Genomic DNA, 23,419 nt, shown 5'->3' on the forward strand with positions numbered 1-23,419 from the left:
GGATGATCGTGCATGTTGTATATCCAGCAGGCTCTAAGTCGAGCTCCATCAGTGTTCAGCGTTGTAAACAAATAATGGCGACGCCCATAGCCCGTCCGTGATAACCATGGTGATAACTTACCGATCAATTATTATCTTTTTTATTTTTAAGTATTAAAACCACATTAGGAGTTCCCTTACATATATTTAACAATGTAGTTAACAATTGTGTAAATATTTTGTATAAAAAAACTGTTATGCATAGATACAGTCGGTTGGTCTGGGAACGCCCCCGGGAACGCCCCGTCACGTGGTGTGAATTTAGCCCGTGGGGGAAATCATTGCCTTGGCGCTCATTGAAATACATGGGACAATCATGCCGAAGGGTTGCGGTGTCGTTTTCTGTACCACCAATAAACTAACAAATTACAAATTGAAGTTCTACAGCCTTTCTTACATACATGCAGAACCGGATAGGAGGACAAAATGGCAAAATTAATCATATCTTATTAGATTACTGTGTGAGTAGAGGTCCCTGTGTGATATAGTAGTAGATGTTTAACTCGTATTAGGCAGTGGGCCAGATTTGTCTGACGTTACGTCCCTTACGAAAAAGAACTATAGTAATCCTATGGCTATTAGTATTCTATAGTAGTGTATAATACTTCTGTGATGTTCATTAATACCTATACTTCTAGGCTATGTCCCAAAATACTATAGTATTCCTATAGGATTAACGTTACTATAATAGTTTGTCCTAAAATACTACAAGATTCCTTTAGTTGTTTTTCATAAGGGATGTTATTAGCGTTATCAGCTGAAGGTTATCAGACTGCAGTCTGTGAGAATTCGGATAACTGTCAGCAAAGTCCCTCTGCAACTTCGTAGCGACTACTTTGATCACCGTTTTACAAAAGGATTAATAGTTTGGAGTGAAGCATACGTACAATTGGTAAGTGACATGGTTTTATGGACTTATAGTAACTTATACGCAAGTTGATTGAGTTACAGGCTTGTGTTGCCGGTAGCTTCCGCGATGTCTTACCTGAAGATTCAACCAGATATAATAGTCTGGAAACGACACCTCCGGCCATTTGGTTGGGTCATTGGCCCAGTTTTTAATTAAATAAGGGCAATCATAACCTATTACAGTTAAATTTGCAATGTATCGTTGCCGGTCGGCAGGCATAAATGACTCGCAATATGACATTTTTGTCGTTCAAATACATAGGATGGTCGCGCTGCTTTCCCCCACGCCGACCACGCCCCCCAACTATGACGCGTTGCCGACTGTATCTATTGCAAGTCTTTTTTTCCCGCTGACAAGTGATGTAGAGCTGACGTCACCGTTACCTCACACTCGCTTCTGATTTAAGACAACTTTTTATCAAGTTCACCAGTATTAAAGTTCTTCAGAGAAAATGACAGAAAATATATATAAAAGAAGACAACTGACAAACGAGGAAATTGAGATTTTTTTTAATTCTGATGAGGAGATTTTTGACAGCGAGGCAGAAAGTGACAGCGATGAAGATCTTCCCCCAAATCTTGAAGCTCTTGACGATATTGAAGAAGAAACAATACCACGTCCATGTTGTACCTATGTCAAATGAAGCAGAAGAGGTAATCTCATTTTCATGGAAGGCAACCAACCTTTTTAATCCTCCTGGCCCAGGCACTTTTGACAACTAGCAGTGTGGTGTACAAAATCCACCAGAATCGCCCAGTGAGGTCAATTGTTTTAAATTGTTCCTCACAGAAGAAGTCATCAGAGAAATTGTGGAGGAAACAAACCGCTATGCCTCTGACTTGCTAGAAAGGGAAGTTAAAGGAAAACTAGCTAAATGGGTTCCAACAAATATCCCTGAAATGTACACCTTTTTAGTGTCAGTGCTCCTAATGGGGGTGATCAAAAAAACATCACTTCGTGATTACTAGAGCACAGACCCCATGCTCTTGACACCATTTTTCGGATCTTTATTTTCTCAGGACCGCTTCCTTCTGCTCCTCCGCTGTCTACACTTCGCAAACAATGCGACAGCAGTTTTCAATGACCCACTGAAAAAAAAAAGAAACACTGCTCACTGCTCTCACGTCCTCCTTTCGTCGCATTTTTGTCCTATACAGGGATCTGTGTTTGGATGAGTCTCTGATGAAGTGGAAAGGCAGGCTGGCATTTCGTCAGTTCATTCCATCCAAACGACACAGATTTGGGGTCAAGTTCTTTTGTTTTGTGTGATGTGCTTACTGATTATGTGCAGGACATGATCATTTACACCGGATCTACCACTGACATCCAACATTACCAAGGACTTGGGATTTCTGGGTCTGTTGTGATGACACTTCTGGCACCTTACCTTGGAAAAGGTCATGCTCTTTATGTGGACAATTGGTACAGTAGTCCCACACTTTTCCAGCACCTCTTGTCACTTGCCACTGGAGCTTGTGGGACTATGCGGGCAAACAGGAAAGGGATGACAAAGTTCACCTGTAAGATGACAAAAGGTGAGGTTGAATTTAAAGAAAATGGAGCACAGTTGGCAGTAAAATGGCATGACAAGAGGGATGTTCATGTCCTTACCACAGTCCACCCAACTGGTATGGCAGCCACAGGGAAGCTCGATCACATCACTAGGCAACCAAAGATGAAGCCAGTCTGTGTGCTGGAGTATAACAAAAAGATGGGGGCAGTTGACAAAGCTGACATGATGACTAGTTTTCATGAATGCACCAGAAAATCTACCAAGTAGTACAAGAAGATCTTTTTTACTCAACAGCCACATCATCTACCGGCAAATTACTGGTAAGAAATAGATACACATAATCTAATAATAAATATAAACAAGATAAACAGGGATAGATTTTAAATGAATGTCACTATAATAAACAGACCACACCGTCACTTACTATTCTATTCTCCACTTGATGTGCTCTACTATGAGTATGAAAAGAAATCACCTCCCTGCAATTCAGGACAAACCTGATGAGAGGGCTGCTGGAGGAGTACAGCACAATGCGGTGTCCAGCCAAAGGAGGACGCCCTGCCTTAGACACTCCACTGCGCCTTACAGCCAGACATTTCCCATCTGAAGTCCTACAGACCACTTCCCAGGGCAGCAAGACCAGACGTCACTGCAAGGTCTGGCTCTCCAGCACACGCAAGAGCAAGCAGAGGCGCCTCACCAAGCACATGTGAGTGCCATGCAACACTCCCTTGTGTGCTGTCCCATGTTTTGAGGAGTACCACACACTGAAGCATTATTAAGCCAGTAAAAAGTCAAAGTATAATCATTAATTTATTATTCTATTTTAATTAATCTATTTTTATTGTTATTCATTGTAATTATATTTGTAATCTGATTTGTAATTATATTAATAAATATAAATGTATAATATAGTTTGTTTGAAACAAAAACATTTACCAAAAGTCAGAGTATATTTATTGAATTTGTTTATGATTATACTTTTTTGATTGTTATTCATTGTCAGGGGCGGAGTGGGACCAAAAAATCTACCGGGAAATTTCGTAGACCACTGGCCCTCGTCGCCGGCACGATTTTAATAGCCGATAGCATTTACAGTTTTACTGATTAAAAAGGAACTTTGTTGTACTAGTATGCTGGAGTAAAGTTCATAAATGGTCGTTCTTTCCCATAGTAATTTCTAAAACTATGTTGGGAGGACTCTGTGCCTCTAGGGGGGTTCGGGGGCATGCTCCCCTGCAAGAAAATTTTGGACATTTTAAGGTTATAATGCATCAATCTCGTGCTCTCTGAGAGATCGAAATTAAGAGCTTCAACCCATGAACTGCTCGTTGAACAAAGAAAAAACATTAATTTGTACCAGGACAATGAAGAGGGCTCAAACATCTTTTTAGTTATGAGAGTCTCAGTCTGCATTACATTATCAATGGTGTTTTAGGATGCCAAACAATTATTATAATAATGTAATAATGATTTATAATTATTTCTATGACGTACTGTAAAATTCATTTATAGCCTATAAATGTAGGCCTACTATGTAAATGAAAATGAGTAGGCTATTTCAAAACTATATTTTAACCTACATTACACTATAATATAGGAAAATTAAAATACTTTTGGCCTAATTTCTTCACTTGCAAGAAATAAACCCTTCAGATTTTATTTAGGAGAAAACACCAGCAGCCTGACCATGATGATCGCGTGAGCAAAGTAATCATGCAGCACAAACTGGATGCTATTCTAATGTCAGTTATTATAATGGCGCAACGCCATATATATTCATGGTTTCAATTTTAGTTTGTTAGCAAAATATAACGCTAGAGACCTTAATGTTAGGTTTTACATTTTACATCTTTACATATCTGTGTTGGGAAAAGGGAGAAGAGAGAGTTCGGCAAGGCGGATTCGAACTCGCATCCAGCGCATCAAAAAGCTACTTTCAAGTACTTCACGCCCTACGACCTACGCCACTGAGGATGTTTCAAGACGGGTGTCATTTTGCTGTAAAGACAGGCACTTAGTGCAAATATATGCTCCGTTATAGAAAATGTAAAAAAAAATGTTTTCTTCCCTTAGCTTGGGCCATGGCGAACTTCCAATAAATACATTTTATCAGACCGGGCCGGCCCTCGCGGCCTCGAAACACTACCGGCCCACCGGGAAAACTCCCGACTCTCCTGATTGCCACTCCGCTACTGTTCATTGTAAATATATATGTAATTGGTTTTGTAATTATATTAGTAAATACTGACATTTGTTTTACCTTACATTGAAATAGGTTCAATAAAACATGTATGAAATGTGTACATTTTGTGATTTCTTTTTAACAAAAGTCATACGTTTGAATTGCATGAATCTTGTACTCTCTCACCAGCAAAACTGAGAAAAGCTAAATGTTATTTGACATTGTTAAATTATATTTCCCTAATATTATATATCTACAAAACATTTGAGCAAGCTATTGGGAAGTGAGGTGTGACCATATACTAGATGGATACATACAATTATAATATTATAATATATGGTCATACCTCACTTACCATTAGCTTGCTCAAATGTTTTGTAGATATATAGAGAAAAATAATTTAATGATATCACACCTTGTAGCTTTTGCTCTGCTTTGCTAGTGAGAGATATAAAACTTAGTAACAATATTAATAAACTGATGTAAAACATTTAACGCCAAAAATGTGCTTTTATTCAAGTTACAACGTATCAATTCAACTGAACCCCTACTTCGCCTGCTGAATGCACGGCATTGACAGAGAAACAAAACATTAGGCATGTGAACCTCCACATTTTTGAGCACTGTCCGTTTTATAAGAGAATTTCCATGACATAATATCTTTATTCACATTTATTACATGCTTGGAAATAATTCTAGATGCTTCCGAATAATAATAATAAACTAAAATATAACTTAACTCACCGATTGTCACGAAGCTGTTGTGAGGGAGATGCAAAGCCCCGTGTCCAAACGAAATTCAAAGCAGTGGGGGGATAAACAGAAGCATAACCATATCAACCATAGTCTGTTACTGCAGCCAGTCCAGAATAGTGGTGGGAAGTTCGGATCATTTTACTGACTCAGATCTTTGAGTCTCGTTCAGTAAAATGAACGAATCTTTTATCGAGTCATTTCGTTCATTTCATAATTATATAATTAAACATGTCATGTCATTAACATGTCATGTTAAATATCCCAACACATCTAGTACTTATGAAAATCTTGATTACATTTGTAAAAATAACATAAATAATAGGGTAATGCAGCCAAAGCCAAATTATAAGCAACTGAAATAACTGTAGTTGCTGGGTCTCAAGTTCAGGCTATTGCAGTCTGACCTTGTTGTAGTTCACCTCACCTCCTGATCCGAGACGTTCTTTCCTTTGCAACTTCATATTTATCAGGTTTGTTCTCCTCCTTTCATGTCTCGAGACGTTAGCTGTTGACTCTTCAGTGTCTGACTCTGATCTGTGCTGTCTACTGGGCCGTGCCGTGCGATATAGCAGGACCGGGAAGAATAAAGATTAGTTCATCTCTCGAGTCTCGAGTTCGGCCGGGTCCGAGTCTTTCGTTCTTCCTGTCAGTCCCATAGAGTCTATGCTGTCAGTACCGGAAAGGGGAATGATTAGTTCATTTGAGTCTTCGGGTTTGAGTCCGTCGTTCTTTTCTCACGTGGCCACGGGTCTCGCATCAAATACAACATTAGATTCTATTACTGACTGCGTCTGAATGTATATTGTGTTATATAGGCATTAAAATACAAAATATGTTCAATAAACATTATAAACACAAATGTTCCCTATTTTACCAACGGAACCAGGCTCTCGAGCCTGGCCTCGGGTATTAATCGGAATTCGTTCTCGATCCCCTGAAGCGGATTTCCGGCAGGGCTGGACCGAAAACGATTCTCGATGGGCAGACGCGATTGCTGCCTGGCCGCAAGCCTGTGGGGCGGACAGTGCAGCCTGCGTTCGCTGGAAACCGATGCGTCCCGAAACGTGTTTAACGGCGGGAGAGCAACATCGATTTCCTGCGGGCTCCGCGAAAGGGACGACTTTGGTCGCTCCACCGCGGGTGGGGCTGCCCGCAGAGAACCTAAGCTGGCTAGGACCTCTTTGTGGAAGCCTTTATAGCCTGCAGGACGACCCTCAGGTTGCCCTGTTTAGGCTGAGGCTTCGCCTGAGAGTGCCGTCTATGCCCCCAAGCTCCTAGAGGAGGGGCTCTAGAAGCGGTACTCTTTCACCAAACAATACTGTTTTAATATTATTACAGTCTCGTAATCTACACGCTGCCTCGGCAAACGTGAGATTTGAGCCGTAACAATATATTTGGCTTTCATCCCTCGAGAAGAAAGTCAACAGATGTGAGGCTGAAATATCCGACAGCGCATGTACTAATTTGTAGGCCTATGCGTCAAGATATTTCTCAATGAACACTGCCAGCACCCTCAGGAGCTGACTGTGAATGCCTCACACACAACAGTATTATTTATTTTTACTATTTAAAATTGTTTTTTACAGATTATGTGTCCTTATTATTGTAGACTCATAATATACGCGCTGCCTCGGCAACGGCGAGATTCGAGTCATTCACAATATATTTGGCTTTCATCTCTCGAGAAAAAAGTCAATAGGCACGAGGCTGAAAACACCCGAACGCACGGCTGTGTGTGCATCCAGATTTTTCTCAAAGAACACAGCCAGGGCCCTCAGGAGCTGACTGTGCATGCCTCGCCCCCACACAGAATCTTTATTGCAGAGTAGACCGAATCTGCGCGCTGCCTTGACAACGCGAGATCCGAGCCAAGTATAGATTTTTTATTGCAATTCAGACCTTAAATCTACGCGCTGCCTCGGCAAAACGCGAGATCCCAGTCACAGAATCTTTTTTTTTTTTTTTTGCAGATGTAACAAGGTTCAGGGAAGAAGGAGGCAGGAACCGGATAATAATGAAAAATAAAACTTTATTTAAACAAAATAAACAAACAAAATACCTGCCAGCAGCCCCTCACGGACGACTGCTGGCTACCGAAAATAAAATATAAAATACCGGCCAGCAGCCCCTCGCGGACGACTGCTGGCTTACCAAATAAAATATAAAACACAAACAAAAGCAGGCCTGTTCCTCTCTCGATCATCCACTCCGTCACTCCCCCTTTATGGCTCCGCTCCTTCGTGAGAGATGCGAGACCGGTGTGCTTCGCAGGTGCTGCTCATTAGCAATCGCAACACCGGCCTCGCGACTTTCTCTCACGTCCCTCGGCCGTCCTGCTCACCACATACCCCCATCACCCCTCACAGGCCGGGGGGTACACCCGAGACTGTGCCTACTTCCCCCCCGGCGGCGGCGATCCCTGGGGGGTATGGATCGACGAGCCGAGGGAAACGGAGACGGAAGCCTGAGGAGCGACGGACACGAGAGAGGGGAGAGGAAAAAAAATAAAATAAAAAATAGTCCGGCTCCCACAACGCGCTGCCATCTTGTCCCTCACCAGCTGGGCGATCTCCTCCGCGGTGCCCGGCGGCGACGCTGGATGGCCCTCGGTGAACGCCTCGACGCTCCCCCGCCCCCGGTGGACGGCGACGGCTCCTCGGGTGCCTTGGGCAGACGGCAGGAGTCCCCCGCTCCCTGCTCCTCCCCTTCACTGGCAGATGGCAGCAGGCTCCGGCCCACGGCGAGCGGCGGTGACTCCTCCTCTCCCTCCCGGAAGGCAGCCGCCCCTCCATTCCCAGGCGGTCGGCGGCGAGCTCGGGCGTCCCACCGGCAACTCACCCCAGCGCCCCACCTCGGGCGTCCATGGCCGCGAGTCCCCCCGCTCCCTGCTCCTCCCCATCTGCGGCGGACGGCAGCAGGCTCCGGCCCACGGCGAGCTGCGGCGACTCGCGCACCATGCTCGATGGCACCGCGGATTCCCCACAGCGGCGAGGACCCTCGGACAGCGCGTTCCTCCCTCTTCCCGGGTTTCGGCACCAATGTAACAAGGTTCAGGGAAGAAGGAGGCAGGAACCGGATAATAATGAAAAATAAAACTTTATTTAAACAAAATAAACAAACAAAATACCTGCCAGCAGCCCCTCACGGACGACTGCTGGCTACCGAAAATAAAATATAAAATACCTGCCAGCAGCCCCTCACGGACGACTGCTGGCTACCGAAAATAAAATATAAAATACCGGCCAGCAGCCCCTCGCGGACGACTGCTGGCTTACCAAATAAAATATAAAACACAAACAAAAGCAGGCCTGTTCCTCTCTCGATCATCCACTCCGTCGCTCCCCCTTTATGGCTCCGCTCCTTCGTGAGAGATGCGAGACCACTTTCCACTTTCTCTCACGTCCCTCGGCCGTCCTGCTCACCACAGCAGAGTAAACTCGTAATCTACACGATGCCTCGGCACACGCGAGATCCGAGCCACTAGATTCTGAATTGCAATGCAGACCTTAAATCTATGTGCTGCCTCGGCAAACGCGAGATCCCAGTCACAGAATCTTCATTGCAGAGTAAACTCGTAATCTACACGCTGCCTCGGCAAACGGGAGATCCGAGCCACTCAATTCTGAATTGCAATGCAGACCTTAAATCAACGCGCTGCCTCGGCAAACGCGAGATCCCAGTCACAGAATCTTCATTGCAGAGTAAACTCGTAATCTACACGCTGCCTCGGCAAACGGGAGATCCGAGCCACTCGATTCTGAATTGCAATGCAGACCTTAAATCAACGCGCTGCCTCGGCAAACGCGAGATCCCAGTCACAGAATCTTCATTGCAGAGTAAACTCGTAATCTACACGCTGCCTCGGCAAACGGGAGATCCGAGCCACTCAATTCTGAATTGCAATGCAGACCTTAAATCAACGCGCTGCCTCGGCAAACGCGAGATCCCAGTCACAGAATCTTCATTGCAGAGTAAACTCGTAATCTACACGCTGCCTCGGCAAACGGGAGATCCGAGCCACTCGATTCTGAATTGCAATGCAGACCTTAAATCAACGCGCTGCCTCGGCAAACGCGAGATCCCAGTCACAGAATCTTTATTGCTGAGTAGACTCGTAATCGCCACGCTGCCTCGGCAAACGTGAGATCCGAGCCACTAGATTTTGAATTGCAATGCAGACTTCAAATCAACGCGCTGCCTCAGCAAACGCGAGATCCGAGCCACCAGATTTCATATTGCAATAATTCAGGACAATTCTTATGGGACAAACAACACCAAATAAGACAGACAGTTTGACACAGAGCGCTTTGCTGAAGAACAAAAAGCTGACATCTCATGTGTGCCGGGTCCTTATATAGCTTCCGCCTATGTGCCGTCACACATTACGTCTTGACGCAACACCAATCAGAGATTGGCATAGTTTCATTCATACTTCAGAGGCGCTACGCTGAGGGGCGTTCCCCCAAAGTGTCATTTGACGCAGTTTGAGTATGGAGGATTTTTTTAAAAGCCATGGATTGTCCCTGGATAAAATCAACCTGACAGTGACAGATGGTGCACCTGCCATGATTGTAATAAATAAGGGTCTGGTGAGCAGAATAAAGACTGTCGCTCCTAAAACTAACGCACTCCATTGTATCATCCATCAAAGTGTGCTGTGCGCAAAGGTAAAAAGAGCTCAAAGAGGTGATGGAAAAAACAATGAAAATTATTAACCACATCAGAGGAACTTCAAGCACGCAGCACCGCCTGTTCCGCAAATTCGTGCTGGAATGCCAGGCTTCTCATGATGACCTGTTACTCCACAATGACGTGCGCTGGCTGAGTAAGGGCAAAGCACTGGAGCGCTTCGTTGAACTCCGTGCCCAAGTAGTGGATTTTTTAAAACAAAGTCACATTTTATTTATATAGCACAAAGTAAGTCCAAAGCGGCAGCTGACCATCTCCGCATCTTGCAAGACATGGGATACATGTGCAACGTTGCATTTTTAACAGACATTTTCTCCCATTTAAATACACTTAATCTACAGCTGCAAGGAAAAGAAAAATCAGTGGTGGATTTGGTGGAAAAACTTGAAGCCTTTGGGAACAAACTTGATCTGTTCCACGCAGTTTTGTGGTCAGGGAGGCTCAAGGCTCGAAATTGCGACCATTTTGGTCACATATGCTCCTGAATTTTAACCTGTGCGACCTAAAAATATAATTAGGAGCATTTGTAGTTGTGGTGATCTTTAATTTTTGGTGGGTGCTCCTTAATTTTTGCTGGTGCTCCTAACTTTTTGAAGTTGGTAGCACCAGTGCTACCAAGTAAAAATGTTAATTTCGAGCCCTGGGCTACTGCACTTCAACACACTGAAGACGGTGGGAGAAGGCAACATAATAGACAAGATGAAGATATTTATCACACAATTAAAAGACAACTTCTCTGCTAGATTTGATGACTTTTTTTTATTTCCAGGGATGTCATTGGATTTGTGCGTGATCCATTCACCATCACCCCAAGCGGAGAATTCTCCACAAACGCGGTGAAAATGCTGCAGTTGGACGAGGCAGCCATTCAGAGCGAGCTGGCTGAAATTCAGGCCGCAGGCGACATGAAGGCTGCTCTCAGTGGTGCTGCAAGCCTGAGCGCGTTTTGGATATCTTGTCCCGAGGTCTATGGCACATTGAAGACGCTGGCTCTCTTCATTTTTTCATCAATTCTTGCACCAGACAACACCACAAGATGACATTTAATAATAGTAACATTATTTAAGCTCCTTATTATGTAGCCAAATCTGTGCTGTTTTGTATTGGCCATCTCCAGTTTTCACTTTGTTTTGCCTCCAGCTAGCGCCGTGACGTAACTGTGACGTCGGCGGAAAAGGCCCCGTTAATTTAAAACTGAATCTTGAACAGTAACCTCCATACCTCCATAAGGTGTCTTTCCGGTAAACACATTTGCACTAATTCAGATGAAGGAACAAATTAATGCAGTTATGAGAGAGAGAGAGAGAGAGAGAGACACGTTGAAATAATGAGACAGAAAAGAATGTGCGTCAATATTATTATTTATTTATAAACTTCGTTTTAATTAATTTGTTCATTATTGTTTTCTATAATTGACAGTAGATAACCCAATAAATGAAACACACAAAGCACTTTTTTACAAGTAAGCCTAGCAATAATTATTTATTTGTTATATTATCTGGAATAATTACGAAAATCCGTGCAGCAGGACTATTCATTTATTTATATAGCCTATTCAGTTTAATTTTCTATTTAGCCTATTATAGATAGGACTATACTTTATTTATTAAAATTAATCTGTATGTGTCAATTGATTGTGAAGTTAGACATCGAAAATTTCAGATCCAAGCGCATGGGGCTGCATGTCTTCTCTTGTTATGAATTGTATCCTATTTTCCGTTAACTACGTGCAGTGATATGTGCAGCAACTGTAATGCGGTTCAAACTTGCCTGAAACTACTTTAGCCGTGAAAATAATTGCACACCTTTAGAACGTTCTCAACCAATCAGAATCAAGCGTTCAACAGCCCTGTAGTATAATTGATTTGAATATCCCCAACTGAGCAAGCCAAAGGCGACAGTGGCAAGGAACTGAAAAACTCCATCAGGTGACCCGATGGAGGAAAAAAAAACCTTGGGAGAACCCAGGCTCAGTCGGGGGCCAGTTCTCCTCTGGCGTTTATGAACTAGAGGCCGAATTTACAGTAACTGTGACGTAAAAATGTATATGAATGTTTCTAAATAGACTTTAAACGCGAACCTGTGATAAATTGGTAGTAAGAGCCCTGCTGAAGACGTTCACATGCACATTAAGAATTGATTCAATAGTTATGTGCGTTTGAATATATGCGCGCAGGTTTTTAAATTCCCTCATGCCTGAACAAACTACTTGTTTCTAAATTTGATACAGATTTTCGAATCACTTCAGGGTAGGGACGCGAAACGAATTCACATCGCTTAATCTGTAGAGTGGGAATGGGATCCTCCATAGGGAGAGGCTAGTTGGCACTTTAGCACTGCATTGTCATCGTGTCCAGGCTAAGGTCATCGCCAGATCTGGATACGGCCTGGATCCGGCAGGCTGCGGGAAAACCTCGGGATAAACAAAGACACTAAAATTAGCATAGATGCCATTCTACTTATGATGTAACGATTATTGTAGCATTGATTGTAACATGATTATTGTAACAGTTGTAGTTTTTTTTAACAATTTTTAAGACATGTCTTGGAATTAAAAGGAAAAACTTAAGTTTAATTATGGTATAATGCGTGTTGGTGTGGATGGATTTGTAATGGTGATTTGATTTACCCTCAGCACTTCTCTTATTTATCGGTGCAGTGGTCTGGTCTGAGCTGCGATAATGAAGAGACGGCAGCTTCACAAAACTTCCCGTCCTTGTCCTCTTTCTCATCGGCATCTCATTTTACTCAAATGGTTGATGCTTTTCAGCCGCGTCGACTCAATCTGGATACGACCTGGACAGAGAAACAGAGTACCTGTGCGTAATCCGGTCCAGGGGTCACATTCAGTCCCGTAGCAGCCATGTATGTCCATGTTTTGATCTTCTCCACTCCATTAAATTTGGGTTTTGACAGCAACTGTTGAGAAAAAAATAGTCAAATGTTTAGGGAAAAAATAATTGCCAGTCCAGCAGTTCAATGATCTCTTTAACTTTGGGGCCCCTATTAACAACAGGCCGACCTCTAATGGGACGGGTGTAGGCTGGAAGAAAGATCATTGTTGATTTTTATAAGACTTTAGAATACAAATTTTTGTCCAGTTTTGGAAAAATGTTGTTTTCATGTTCTTTGACTTTTTGACATATTTCACTGCCACCTGATCAACAAAACATTTAGCTCATTACAATTACAACATGTAAATTGCACCACATAGTGAACATTATATACAATAAAAGGACTTGAAATGGATAGTGAGGCAAAAGAATTTGCTAAATGTAAGAAATGACTATACCTCAAGACCATCCTCCAAGCGCTTCCCTTCATAAACCTTGCCGAATCCTCCCACACCAAGCATTTTGCCGATTTTAAACCGGCTCAGAATGCCGTCTGTTAAAAGATTAATGGTTATATTTGACATGAAATGTCAAGCATGGACAGCAGTGAGAGTAATATTTGAGATATGGAAGTAAACTCACCCTGAGTTGTTACGTCCGCTCTGTGATCTGGTGCTGGACTGTGGTGGACTGGAGCTGAAGGGGTTTGAACCTGCGGATCAACAGGAGGAACGACTTCAAGACCACTGGATAGAGGTATCTGAAGACCATGATCCTCTAGAGCACAGGCACTGTCCAGTAGAGAATTTCACGTTTCAAATAAATGATGCTTTGGATAAAAAGTGTCAGCTCAATATCTAACTGTTCTGTGTGAAATACATAATAATTACACACTGCATACCCATTATGGTGATTCTTTTGTTAAAATATAACACATGGATTTGTAATGGTCATTTGATTTACCCTCAGCACTTCTCTCATTTATCGGTGCAGTGGTCTGGTCTGAGCTGCGATAATGAAGAGACGGCAGCTTCACAAAACTTCCCGTCCTTGTCCTCTTTCTCATCGGCATCTCATTTTCCTCAAATGGTTGATGCTTTTCAGCCGCGTCGGATCAATCTGGATACGACCTGGACAGAGAAACAGAGTACCTGTGCGTAATCCGGTCCAGGGGTCACATTCAGTCCCGTAGCAGCCATGTATGTCCATGTTTTGATCTTTTCCACTCCATTAAATTTGGGTTTTGACAGCAACTGTTTTGGGGAAAAAATAATTGGAGAAGAAAAATATACATTTCACCTTTCGCCATTATTCACAGTAACAGAAATACACGTTTTCACTTTCACTGATCGTCCACTTTCTGACCCTGACCTCAGCTGCTGCTCCGACCTACTCCTCCTCTTCTGTCTCTCCTGACTATCGCTTCCCTTTCTAACAGGTTGATGATAAACATACATTACACATATAAGAGATTTGACCTTGACTTTTCCTGTTTCACAATAAACTAAGAACATATCAAACAAATAGATAAAAAAAGTGTCTTCCAAATATTAATATACAGGTGAAACTCGAAAAATTAGAACATTGTGCCAAAGTTCATTTATTTACGTAATTCAACTTAAAAGGTGAAACTAATATGTTATAGAGACTCACAACACGCAAAGTGAGACATTTCAAGCCTTTATTTGTTATAATTGTGATGATTATGGATGAAACCCCAAATTCAGTTAGAATATTGTGAAAAGGTTTTCATAGCTGTACGCCATAATCATCACAATTATAACAAATAAAGGCTTGAAATATCACACTCTGCATGTTATGAGTCTCTCTATAATATATTAGTTTGACCTTTTAAGTTGAATTACTGAAATAAATTAACTTTTGCATGATTTTCTAATTTTTCGAGTTCCACCTGTAAATCCAAATTCATTTCTAGCTTATTAGGGTCATTACCTTAAACCATTTATGGGAAATGATTTCCTCCAAACCAATCCGCTCACTTGGGTTTTCCTGCAGGAGGCGTCGAATCAGGTCGCGGCAATCTGTGAAGAGACCTTAAACTTTACACCTGCTGTCTTTCTATTAAGCTGTGAGATTAGACTACGCTATACTGTACGGTTAAAAAAAAACTGGAACTGGTAACAGCCATATTTTATAAAGCTTTCTGGTTTTGGTGTTACTGTTACTTCTTTGTTTCATTTGTTCTATTTTGGTGATTTGAAATTATAATTGATCATCTTTTTCATAATGAATGCAATTTTACCTTTTGACAAGTGAAACATAGACCAGGTGTTATTCTTAATCCTCAGATGGTCTTTGGGTTCTGGTAAGCGTCCACACACCATGTGGAATAAGAGCATTCCCAGAGACCACACAGTAGCTGGTTTACCGTGGTACCTTTGCAATCTGTCGAACTCAGGTGGACAGTACCTTCTTGTGCCTAGAAAGATTTAGCTGATGGTTAAGCATGAAATCCCATAGCATGTTTTCTCTAGGTGCTGATACACGGGGCAACTTATTGAGCAATGTTGCCGTTAACAACAACATAACAACATTAACAACATGCCGATACATACCACGGAAGTCGTCATAGGCGGACTCTTTCAGGAATCTCCCGCACCTGAAGTCAATCAGTTTGACCTCACGTGTTTTTTTGTTGATCAGCAGGTTTTGTAACTTGATGTTGCCGTGGAAAACTCCTCGGTCACAGCACGTCTGAGCAGCCGTTGTTGCCTGCGCCATGATAGTCCGTGCCGTTTCCTCACAGAGAATGCGTTTGCGATTATCCCAAAAAACAAACACATCTTCGCAGTCTGGGGGACGCTCCAAGACCATGATATATTGGTCAGGCTGGTCCTGCCAGTCCAGCAGTTCAATGATCTCTTTAACTTTGGGGTCCCTATTAACATATTTTAACAGGCCGACCTCTAATGGGACGGGTGTAGGATGACCAGGCTGGAAGAAAGATCATTGTTGATTAGAGGATTTTTATAAGATTTTAGAATAAAATATATTTGTCCAGTTTTGGAAAAATGTTGTTTTCATGATCAAACTTACAATTTTGATGTATTCCATGCTCTTTAACTTTTTGACAATTTTCACTGCCACCTGATCAACAAAACAAAACATTTAGCCCATTACAATTACATTTACAAACATAGCCTAGTGAACATAACATATAATAAAAGGACTTGAAATGGATAGTCAGACGAAAAAGAATTTGCTAAATTGATAAATGTAAGAAATGACTATACCTCAAGACCATCCTCCAAGCGCTTCCCTTCATAAACCTTGCCGAATTCTCCAAAACGAAGCATTTCGCCGATTTTAAACCGGCTCAGAATGTCGTCTGTTAAAAGATTAATGGTTATAGTTGACATGAAATGTCAAGCACGGACAGCAGGGAGAGTAATATTTGAGATATGGCAGTAAACCCAATTGTATTGTACAATTGTAGTTTCTTTTTTTAACAAAACTTGTTTAGATATTTAAGACATGTCTTGGAATTCAAAGAAAAAACTTAAGTTTAATTATGGTATAATGTGTGGTGGTGTGGATGGATTTGTAATGGTCATTTGATTTACCCTCAGCACTTCTCTCATTTCTCGGTGCAGTAGCCGCGTTGGTTCTGGATGTTGAGGGGGAGTCGCACACCTGAGCGAGGGTAAAAATAATTTGTTATAGGCTGCATTTACACTGCAGGTCTTGATGCCCAAATCCGATTTTCTGACTATATCTGATTATATTGACAACCCGCTTACATCATCTTTTAAAAGTGACCCATATCCGATTTTTGCATTTACACTATACACTGCTGAAACTACCAAATGCAGACGTTCTGACCCGGGAAATTAAGCAAAACAGCACAAATTTCAATGGATGCAGATGCGAATAAAATTATCCAGTGTTTTTCTTTCCACAATATTTTGAAAAGTCATCAAAACATTGGTCTCGTACGCCGGAGAATAAGAGGAGAGGCACTGTAGCGAGCACTTAAAACGATGCCTCATTTATCTCGTGAAATGTCTTCAAATACAGATTTATTTCTGTAACAACCCTGCATTTTTGCCTGCACTCATCGCCCAAAACACTCAAAAGACATGAAACCTCCGCATTGCTCCACTGTGTGTATCCTTTCTTCCATCGCGCCTATAATCGCGCACTTTTTAATGACGTACGTCTCGCATTTACTGGGGAATATCCGATTTGTCTGCTTACATGGCACACGTGAATGCACGTATCCGATTCATATCTGATTTATTACCACATATGAATGAGGCCTGAATCTGATCTGAGAAAATTGGAATCCATGCGTTTTTTCCTGCTTACACGTTCACAGGTCATATCCGATCTGTGCCACATGAGAGGAAAAAATCGGATTTGGGTCACTTGAACCATGCAGTGTAAACGAGGCCATAGAGACTCATAACACGCAAAGTGAGACATTTCAAGCCTTTATTTGTTATAATTGTGATGATTATGGATGAAACCCCAAATTCAGTTAGAATATTGTGAAAAGGTTTTCATAGCTGTATGCCATAATCATCACAATTATAACAAATAAAGGCTTGAAATATCACACTCTGCATGTTATGAGTCTCTCTATCATATATTAGTTTGACCTTTTAAGTTGAATTACTGAAATAAATTAACTTTTGCATGATATTCTAATTTTTCGAGTTCCACCTGTAAATCCAAATTCATTTCTAGCTTATTAGGGTCATTACCTTAAACCAATTATGGGAAATGATTTCCTCCAAACCAATCCGCTCACTTGGGTTTTCCTGCAGGAGGCGTCGAATCAGGTTGCAGCAATCTGTGAAGAGACCTTAAACTTTACACCTGCTGTCTTTCTATTAAGCTGTGAGATTAGACTACGCTATACTGTATGGTTAAAAAAAACTGGAACTGGTAACAGCCATGTTTTATAAAGCTTTCTGGTTTTGGTGTTACTGTTACTTCTTTGTTTCATTTGTTCTATTTTGGTGATTTGAAATTATAATTGATCATCTTTTTTATAATGAATGCAATTTTACCTTTTGACAAGTGACACTCAGACCAGATGTCATAATTAATCATCAGATGGTCTTGGGGTTCTGGTAAGCGTCCAAACAACATTACGAATAAGAGCACTCCCAGAGACCACACAGTAGCTGGTTTAGCGTGGTAATTGCCCCTTGTGTGGAACTCAGGTGGACAGTACCTTCTTGTGCCTAGAAAGAGATTTGTCTGATGGTTAAGTTTGAAATCCCATAGCATGTTTTCTCCAGGTGACGATACATGGGGCAACTTATTGAGCAATGTTGCCGTTAACAGGAAACCAGGTGAGATACTGGGCCCATGACCGATCTAAAGTACCCAGACAGAAATTTGTTGCCCATTCTCAATGAGAAAGCGCCCAAGGAACATCGCTCTGCAACATTGCTCAAAAAAGTTGCCCCGTGTATCAACACCTTCTGTATCCATTAGAGTAAATGAATAATTTAGTTGTTTTTATTCACAATTCTGGAGTTTTAAAAGTGAGATCAATCCATGGCCAAACCAGGCGTGAGGCGACATATTTAGTGAGAACATATTCATCTAGATTTAAAAAATAAAAACTCTTTTTAAACCTTGATTCATAATACATACCACGGAAGTTGTAATAGGCGGACTCTTCCAGGAATCTCCCGCACCCGAAGTCAATCAGTTTGACCTCAAGTGTTTTTTTGTTGATCAGCAGGTTTTGTAACTTGATGTCGCTGTGGAAAACTCTTCGGTCACAGCACGTCTGAGCAGCCCTTGTTGCCTGCGCCATGATAGTCCGTGCCGTTTCCTCACTGAGTTTGCGTTTGCGATTATCCCAAAAATGAGACACATCTTCGCAGTGTGGGGGACGCTCCAAGACCATGATATATTGGTCAGGCTGGTCCTGCCAGTCCAGCAGTTCAATGATCTCTTTAACTTTGGGGTCCCTATTAACATATTTTAACAGGCCGACCTCTAATGGGACGGGTGTAGGATGACCAGGCTGGAAGAAAGATCATTGTTGGTTGGAGGATTTTGATAAGATTTTAGAATAAAATATATTTGTCCAGTTTTGGAAAAATGTTGTTTTCATGATCAAACTTACAATTCTGACGTATTCCATGCTCTTTGACTTTTTGACAATTTTCACTGCCACCTGATCAACAAAACAAAACATTTAGCCCATTACAATTACATTTACAAACATAGCCTAGTAAACATAGCATACAATAAAAGGACTTGAAATGGATAGTGAGACGAAAAAGATTTTGCTAAATTGATAAATGTAAGAAATGACTATACCTCAAGATCATCCGCCAAGCGCTTCCCTTCATAAACCTTGCCGAATCCTCCAAAACCAAGCATTTTGCCGATTTCAAACCGGCTCAGAATGTCGTCTGTTAAAAGATTAATGGTTAGTTGACATTCTGTCAAGCATGGACAGCAGTGAGAGTAATATTTGAGATATGGCAGTAAACCAAATTGTATTGTACAATTGTAGTTTCTTTTTTTTTTTTTTTTTTTTTTTTACAAAACTTGGCAACAATGTGACGATTTGATAGTCTCGCGATATTTGGGCCACAATTCAATATTATTGCGATTCTCAATATATTGTCATACAAGCAATATATTGCGATTCATGTTCCCCGTATTATTCAAAGACATCACAAAAAATGAGCAAAATAAGACTGCTCAACTCATTTCAATTAAATGTCACATTTAATTCTGTAAACATTATCTTCAACTGAAGTGCAAAAACTTGTTCTTGGTCAAACGAATTACGGATTATCCAGAGATCCCCTGACCGTTCTTGAACATCCAGGACACAGGACGTAATTATTCTCTGAATAGGAGACCTCTCACATGTTGAGCTCCAGGATTGCTAGATAGTCGGTGTTACCGGTGTTCGGGCTTGAGCACATCATTACACACAAATTATGCCAAAACGTCCGTTTTGTCAAATGTCCTCATAAGAGCTGTCTAAAATGATTTAAATAAAGTCTTACATGAACATTTGTGAGAAAATGGGACGCGTGTCAGATCGCGTCTCTGTCCTACATTGCAGTATTAATGTGTAACTTAGCCCACAACGCTCAACGGCTGTCCGGATTCACTCACTCGTTTTCATTCACTCCTTCAAGCGAATAGTATTAGTGGACTAACTTAGGGAATAATGGTGCGTTCTATTATTCATCCGTCTCGGAGATCCGAATCGGACGACAGACGTTGCCTAGCAACACACCCCCTTTCCTCGGATTTCTCCTCTCGGACGTCGGACAACCGTGAGTACACCGAGCAAGAATTCAGTTTCGGAATTCAAGATGGCTGCGCCCTGTGACTTGTAAGAATGAATTGTTTTCATTGTTTTTGAACCGCTTTGGTATTTTAAATGACGGTTATAATGACTCGTATTACTGCGTCCCCTGTATGGGAATCGGTTGTTGTGAATTACTAACGTTGCTAGCGTTGCTAACAGAAGATTAACATGAAACACTTTAAATAAAGTGAACATTTTCAAGTTCATGGCTGCGTTTTGATAAGGTGTAGTCAAAATATTTTTATTTTAATGTAAGTGCCTGGTACTCGGCCAGTGCTACCATTACAACAGCTTTCTCCGACTCGGACAAGCAAAACATAATAGAACGCTTGAAGTGTGGACGTGACGTCAAATCCGAGGTTCGAGTCGGTTCGTTGGGTATAATAGAACGCACCATAAGCCTAACTTAGTGAATGATTGTTTAGGGGGCGATTTCGGATTCAACCTATGTTCTCAAGCAGTAAAAGATAGAGAAACCAATGAAGAAAATCGGAAAGATAATTTTACAGTATTGCCTCAGAAAATATCGCGATACTATGCTTGTATCGATTTCCCCCCACCCCTAATATTTAAGACATGTCTTGGAATTAAAAGAAAAAACTTAAGTTTAATTATGGTATAATGCGTGGTCGTGTGGATGGATTTGTAATGGTCATTTGATTTAACTTACCATCAGCACTTCTCTCATTTCTCGGTGCGTCGGTTGTGGATGTTGATGGGGAGTTGCACTGAGCGAGGGGCTTTGCCATGATAACAGTTGTCCAGTTGGGTAACTTTATCAAATAAACTGCAAAACAAACAACGAAGACTGACTGTAGGCTATTTGTTTGTTTCACACGGCTGAACTAACACAAACACAACACAAAGAACCATGACAACGCTCAACTTCTTCTATGACGTCATTTTCGAATGCGCGTGAGAAGCTGAACTCTTCTCGTTGCCTACATTGTTTACAGCGGGGAAAATGTATTGTTTTCTATTCTAATGTTTCTACATAAAACATCTCACCTTGTCCTTTCACTTCATAATAAAAAAAGCAATATTTCTAGTATTATTTTATAACAATGTTTTTTTTTTTATTTAAAGTCAGAATAATTTAGGGTTTGACGGGATTAATAAGAGAACAACTATTGAAAAATGTGTTAAGATAATTTGGTGACATATCAGGAAAAGTGGAAAATTTATTTAAATCCTAGATTACACATAGATAAAATGGACCGCTTGCACTGAACTTCACGATCTTCCGTGTGGAAACATATCACTTTCGTTTATGTTTACTTTCAATGTACTGCAGTCAATGAGTTGAACAAACGCCACCTAAAATGAGTGTCTATAAAAAGATTTTATATTTTGGAATTTTTTATTGACATAAGAAGGGATATTCTGATGTTTACCGTATGCAGAATTTTCAAAATATAATATATTACCATAAATAAAACCAGAGGTGGAAAAAGTACTGAAAATTTGTACTCAAGTACAAGTACAAGTAGTTGCTAAAATAATACTCGATTACAAGCAAAAGTACTGGTGTTAAAAATGTACTTAAGTAAAAGTACAAATACCCTCTCAAAAACTACTCAAGTACTAATTACTAATTACTTTTAGCCTGTGATATTTATTTACTTTTATGGAAACCAAGTTATAAAAACGGTCTAATATGATTATTATTATTAATGAATTATAATGCAAAATAAATAAACTTATTGGGTTATTTTATTTATAAACTTCTTTTTTTCTTTTCTTTTTTTTTTACAATAAAGATTTCCAAAAGTACCCTACTAATATTTCAAAAGTTTCAAAAGTTATCAGCATTTAGCACTGACACAAATGTGCCATCTAGACAGACTGACAATCAGTGCAGTTACACTGTTATGCCAGTGGGTCATGGCCGGCAAGATACTGTTTTTATGAAAGAGTCATTATTAAACTCTTCATTGTAAGCTTAAAACACGGATTCAATATTAATAAAACATTGTGTTGACAATGACATACAATATAACTTTTTAATCTAAGTTTACAATGTTCTTTATTACGGTATATGTGCTTGTCACCTGAGTAACGCTGAAGCTCATGTTTCAAGTGATGTTTTTAGTCAAATTATCGTGAGGTCTACCAAACTTTAAAAACAAAAACAACTGAACTATCACATATCACTGCAGAAACAAAGTTTCTATAAAACATCTCATTTCCTTCCTCTGTATAAGAACAACTCCTCCATGTGGGGTCATAGGCATTCGTCATCTGGTATTTCTTCGGAATTTTCAATGAATTCAGTGTCTCGAATGTCCATGTCCATTACGGCAAAGTTCTTTGATAACACTTTAATACAAACTGAAGGACGTGTGAGGACGAATATAGCTCTCCAGGAACCGGGCTTTTTTCTCGCTCCAAATACAAGGGTTTTTATTGGCCCGCCTACGATCAGTTATTTCCATTGGATACCCAAATGCTGGTCAAAGATTTGAATAATTGTTGAATTCAAATTGTACAAGTACTTTGTAATTAATGGCATTTTTAAAGTAGTGAAGTACATTACTTAACTTAATTTGTACTCAAGTACAAGAAAAATTACAGAGTAAAAAATGTACTCATAAAAGTACAAGTACACGAAAAAACTACTTAATTACAGTAATCTGAGTAGTTGTAATTCGTTACTTCCACCTCTGAATAAAACATTTTATTTGACACACAGTGATATTTGTGTTTGGCCTCTCATTTTACGTGATTGATTATTGATGAAGCGTGATCAATGGATAGCGTAGGCACAAGCTGGGTTTCGGCGCCCCCAAGTTCACGTGCATTGCAAGTGATTGTGCAAGCGCCTTATTATTCTGCTAGATATTTGCTTCTTATTTATTAAATACAGGCAATTGGTTGATAAAACATTGATCAAAATTAAGATATTTATATTAAAGGAAAATCTTTTAAATAGAGTCTTTCTACAAAACAAAACACAATGAAGTGAGTGGTTAAAATCATCATGATGCATCTCATATGCTGCATGCTCACTTTCATAATCAACATTGATTAAATAAAAAAAAACAGTCTATAATATTTAAACAAATATGATACTAAATATATTTACTTTATTCGCTACAACACGTAACGTATACTGTACAGAGAAATTACATGTTTTCTTGTCATAATGACGTCATATTTTTCAACCCAG

The 23,419-nt window shown here is 40.6% G+C and overlaps 1 protein-coding gene across 9 annotated transcripts; it reads right to left on the reverse strand.

The window, feature by feature from the left end:
* Positions 1–11,446: 11,446 nt before the first annotated feature.
* Positions 11,447–21,117, reverse strand: LOC120470053 (serine/threonine-protein kinase pim-3). Of its 9 annotated transcripts, none has more exons than XM_089130849.1 (12): positions 20,921–21,117; positions 19,236–19,330; positions 19,039–19,089; positions 18,558–18,936; positions 17,963–18,139; positions 17,654–17,742; positions 16,511–16,580; positions 16,181–16,275; positions 13,890–14,179; positions 13,569–13,638; positions 13,385–13,479; positions 12,875–13,011 (listed from the first exon to the last, which is right to left on the reverse strand). In XM_089130849.1, exons 1-9 carry the CDS (start codon positions 20,997–20,999, stop codon positions 14,027–14,029), a joined length of 1,188 nt encoding a protein of 395 aa, XP_088986975.1. In that variant the 5' UTR covers positions 21,000–21,117; the 3' UTR covers positions 12,875–13,011; positions 13,385–13,479; positions 13,569–13,638; positions 13,890–14,026. The 9 variants fall into 9 exon arrangements, with proteins under 9 accessions (XP_088986977.1, XP_088986976.1, XP_039515401.2 ...); XM_089130848.1 differs by having other exon boundaries at positions 13,569–13,717; XM_089130855.1 differs by lacking the exons at positions 17,963–18,139; positions 18,558–18,936; positions 19,039–19,089; positions 19,236–19,330; positions 20,921–21,117 and adding exons at positions 14,298–14,357; positions 14,880–14,968; positions 15,190–15,366; positions 15,503–15,881; positions 15,984–16,034 and having other exon boundaries at positions 13,569–13,717; positions 17,654–17,717.
* Between the last annotated feature and the right edge of the window lie 2,302 nt (positions 21,118–23,419).

Source organism: Pimephales promelas, chromosome 5, assembly GCF_988280905.1.
Source record: "Pimephales promelas chromosome 5, fPimPro1.hap1.1, whole genome shotgun sequence".
Taxonomy (NCBI): Eukaryota; Metazoa; Chordata; class Actinopteri; order Cypriniformes; family Leuciscidae; genus Pimephales; species Pimephales promelas.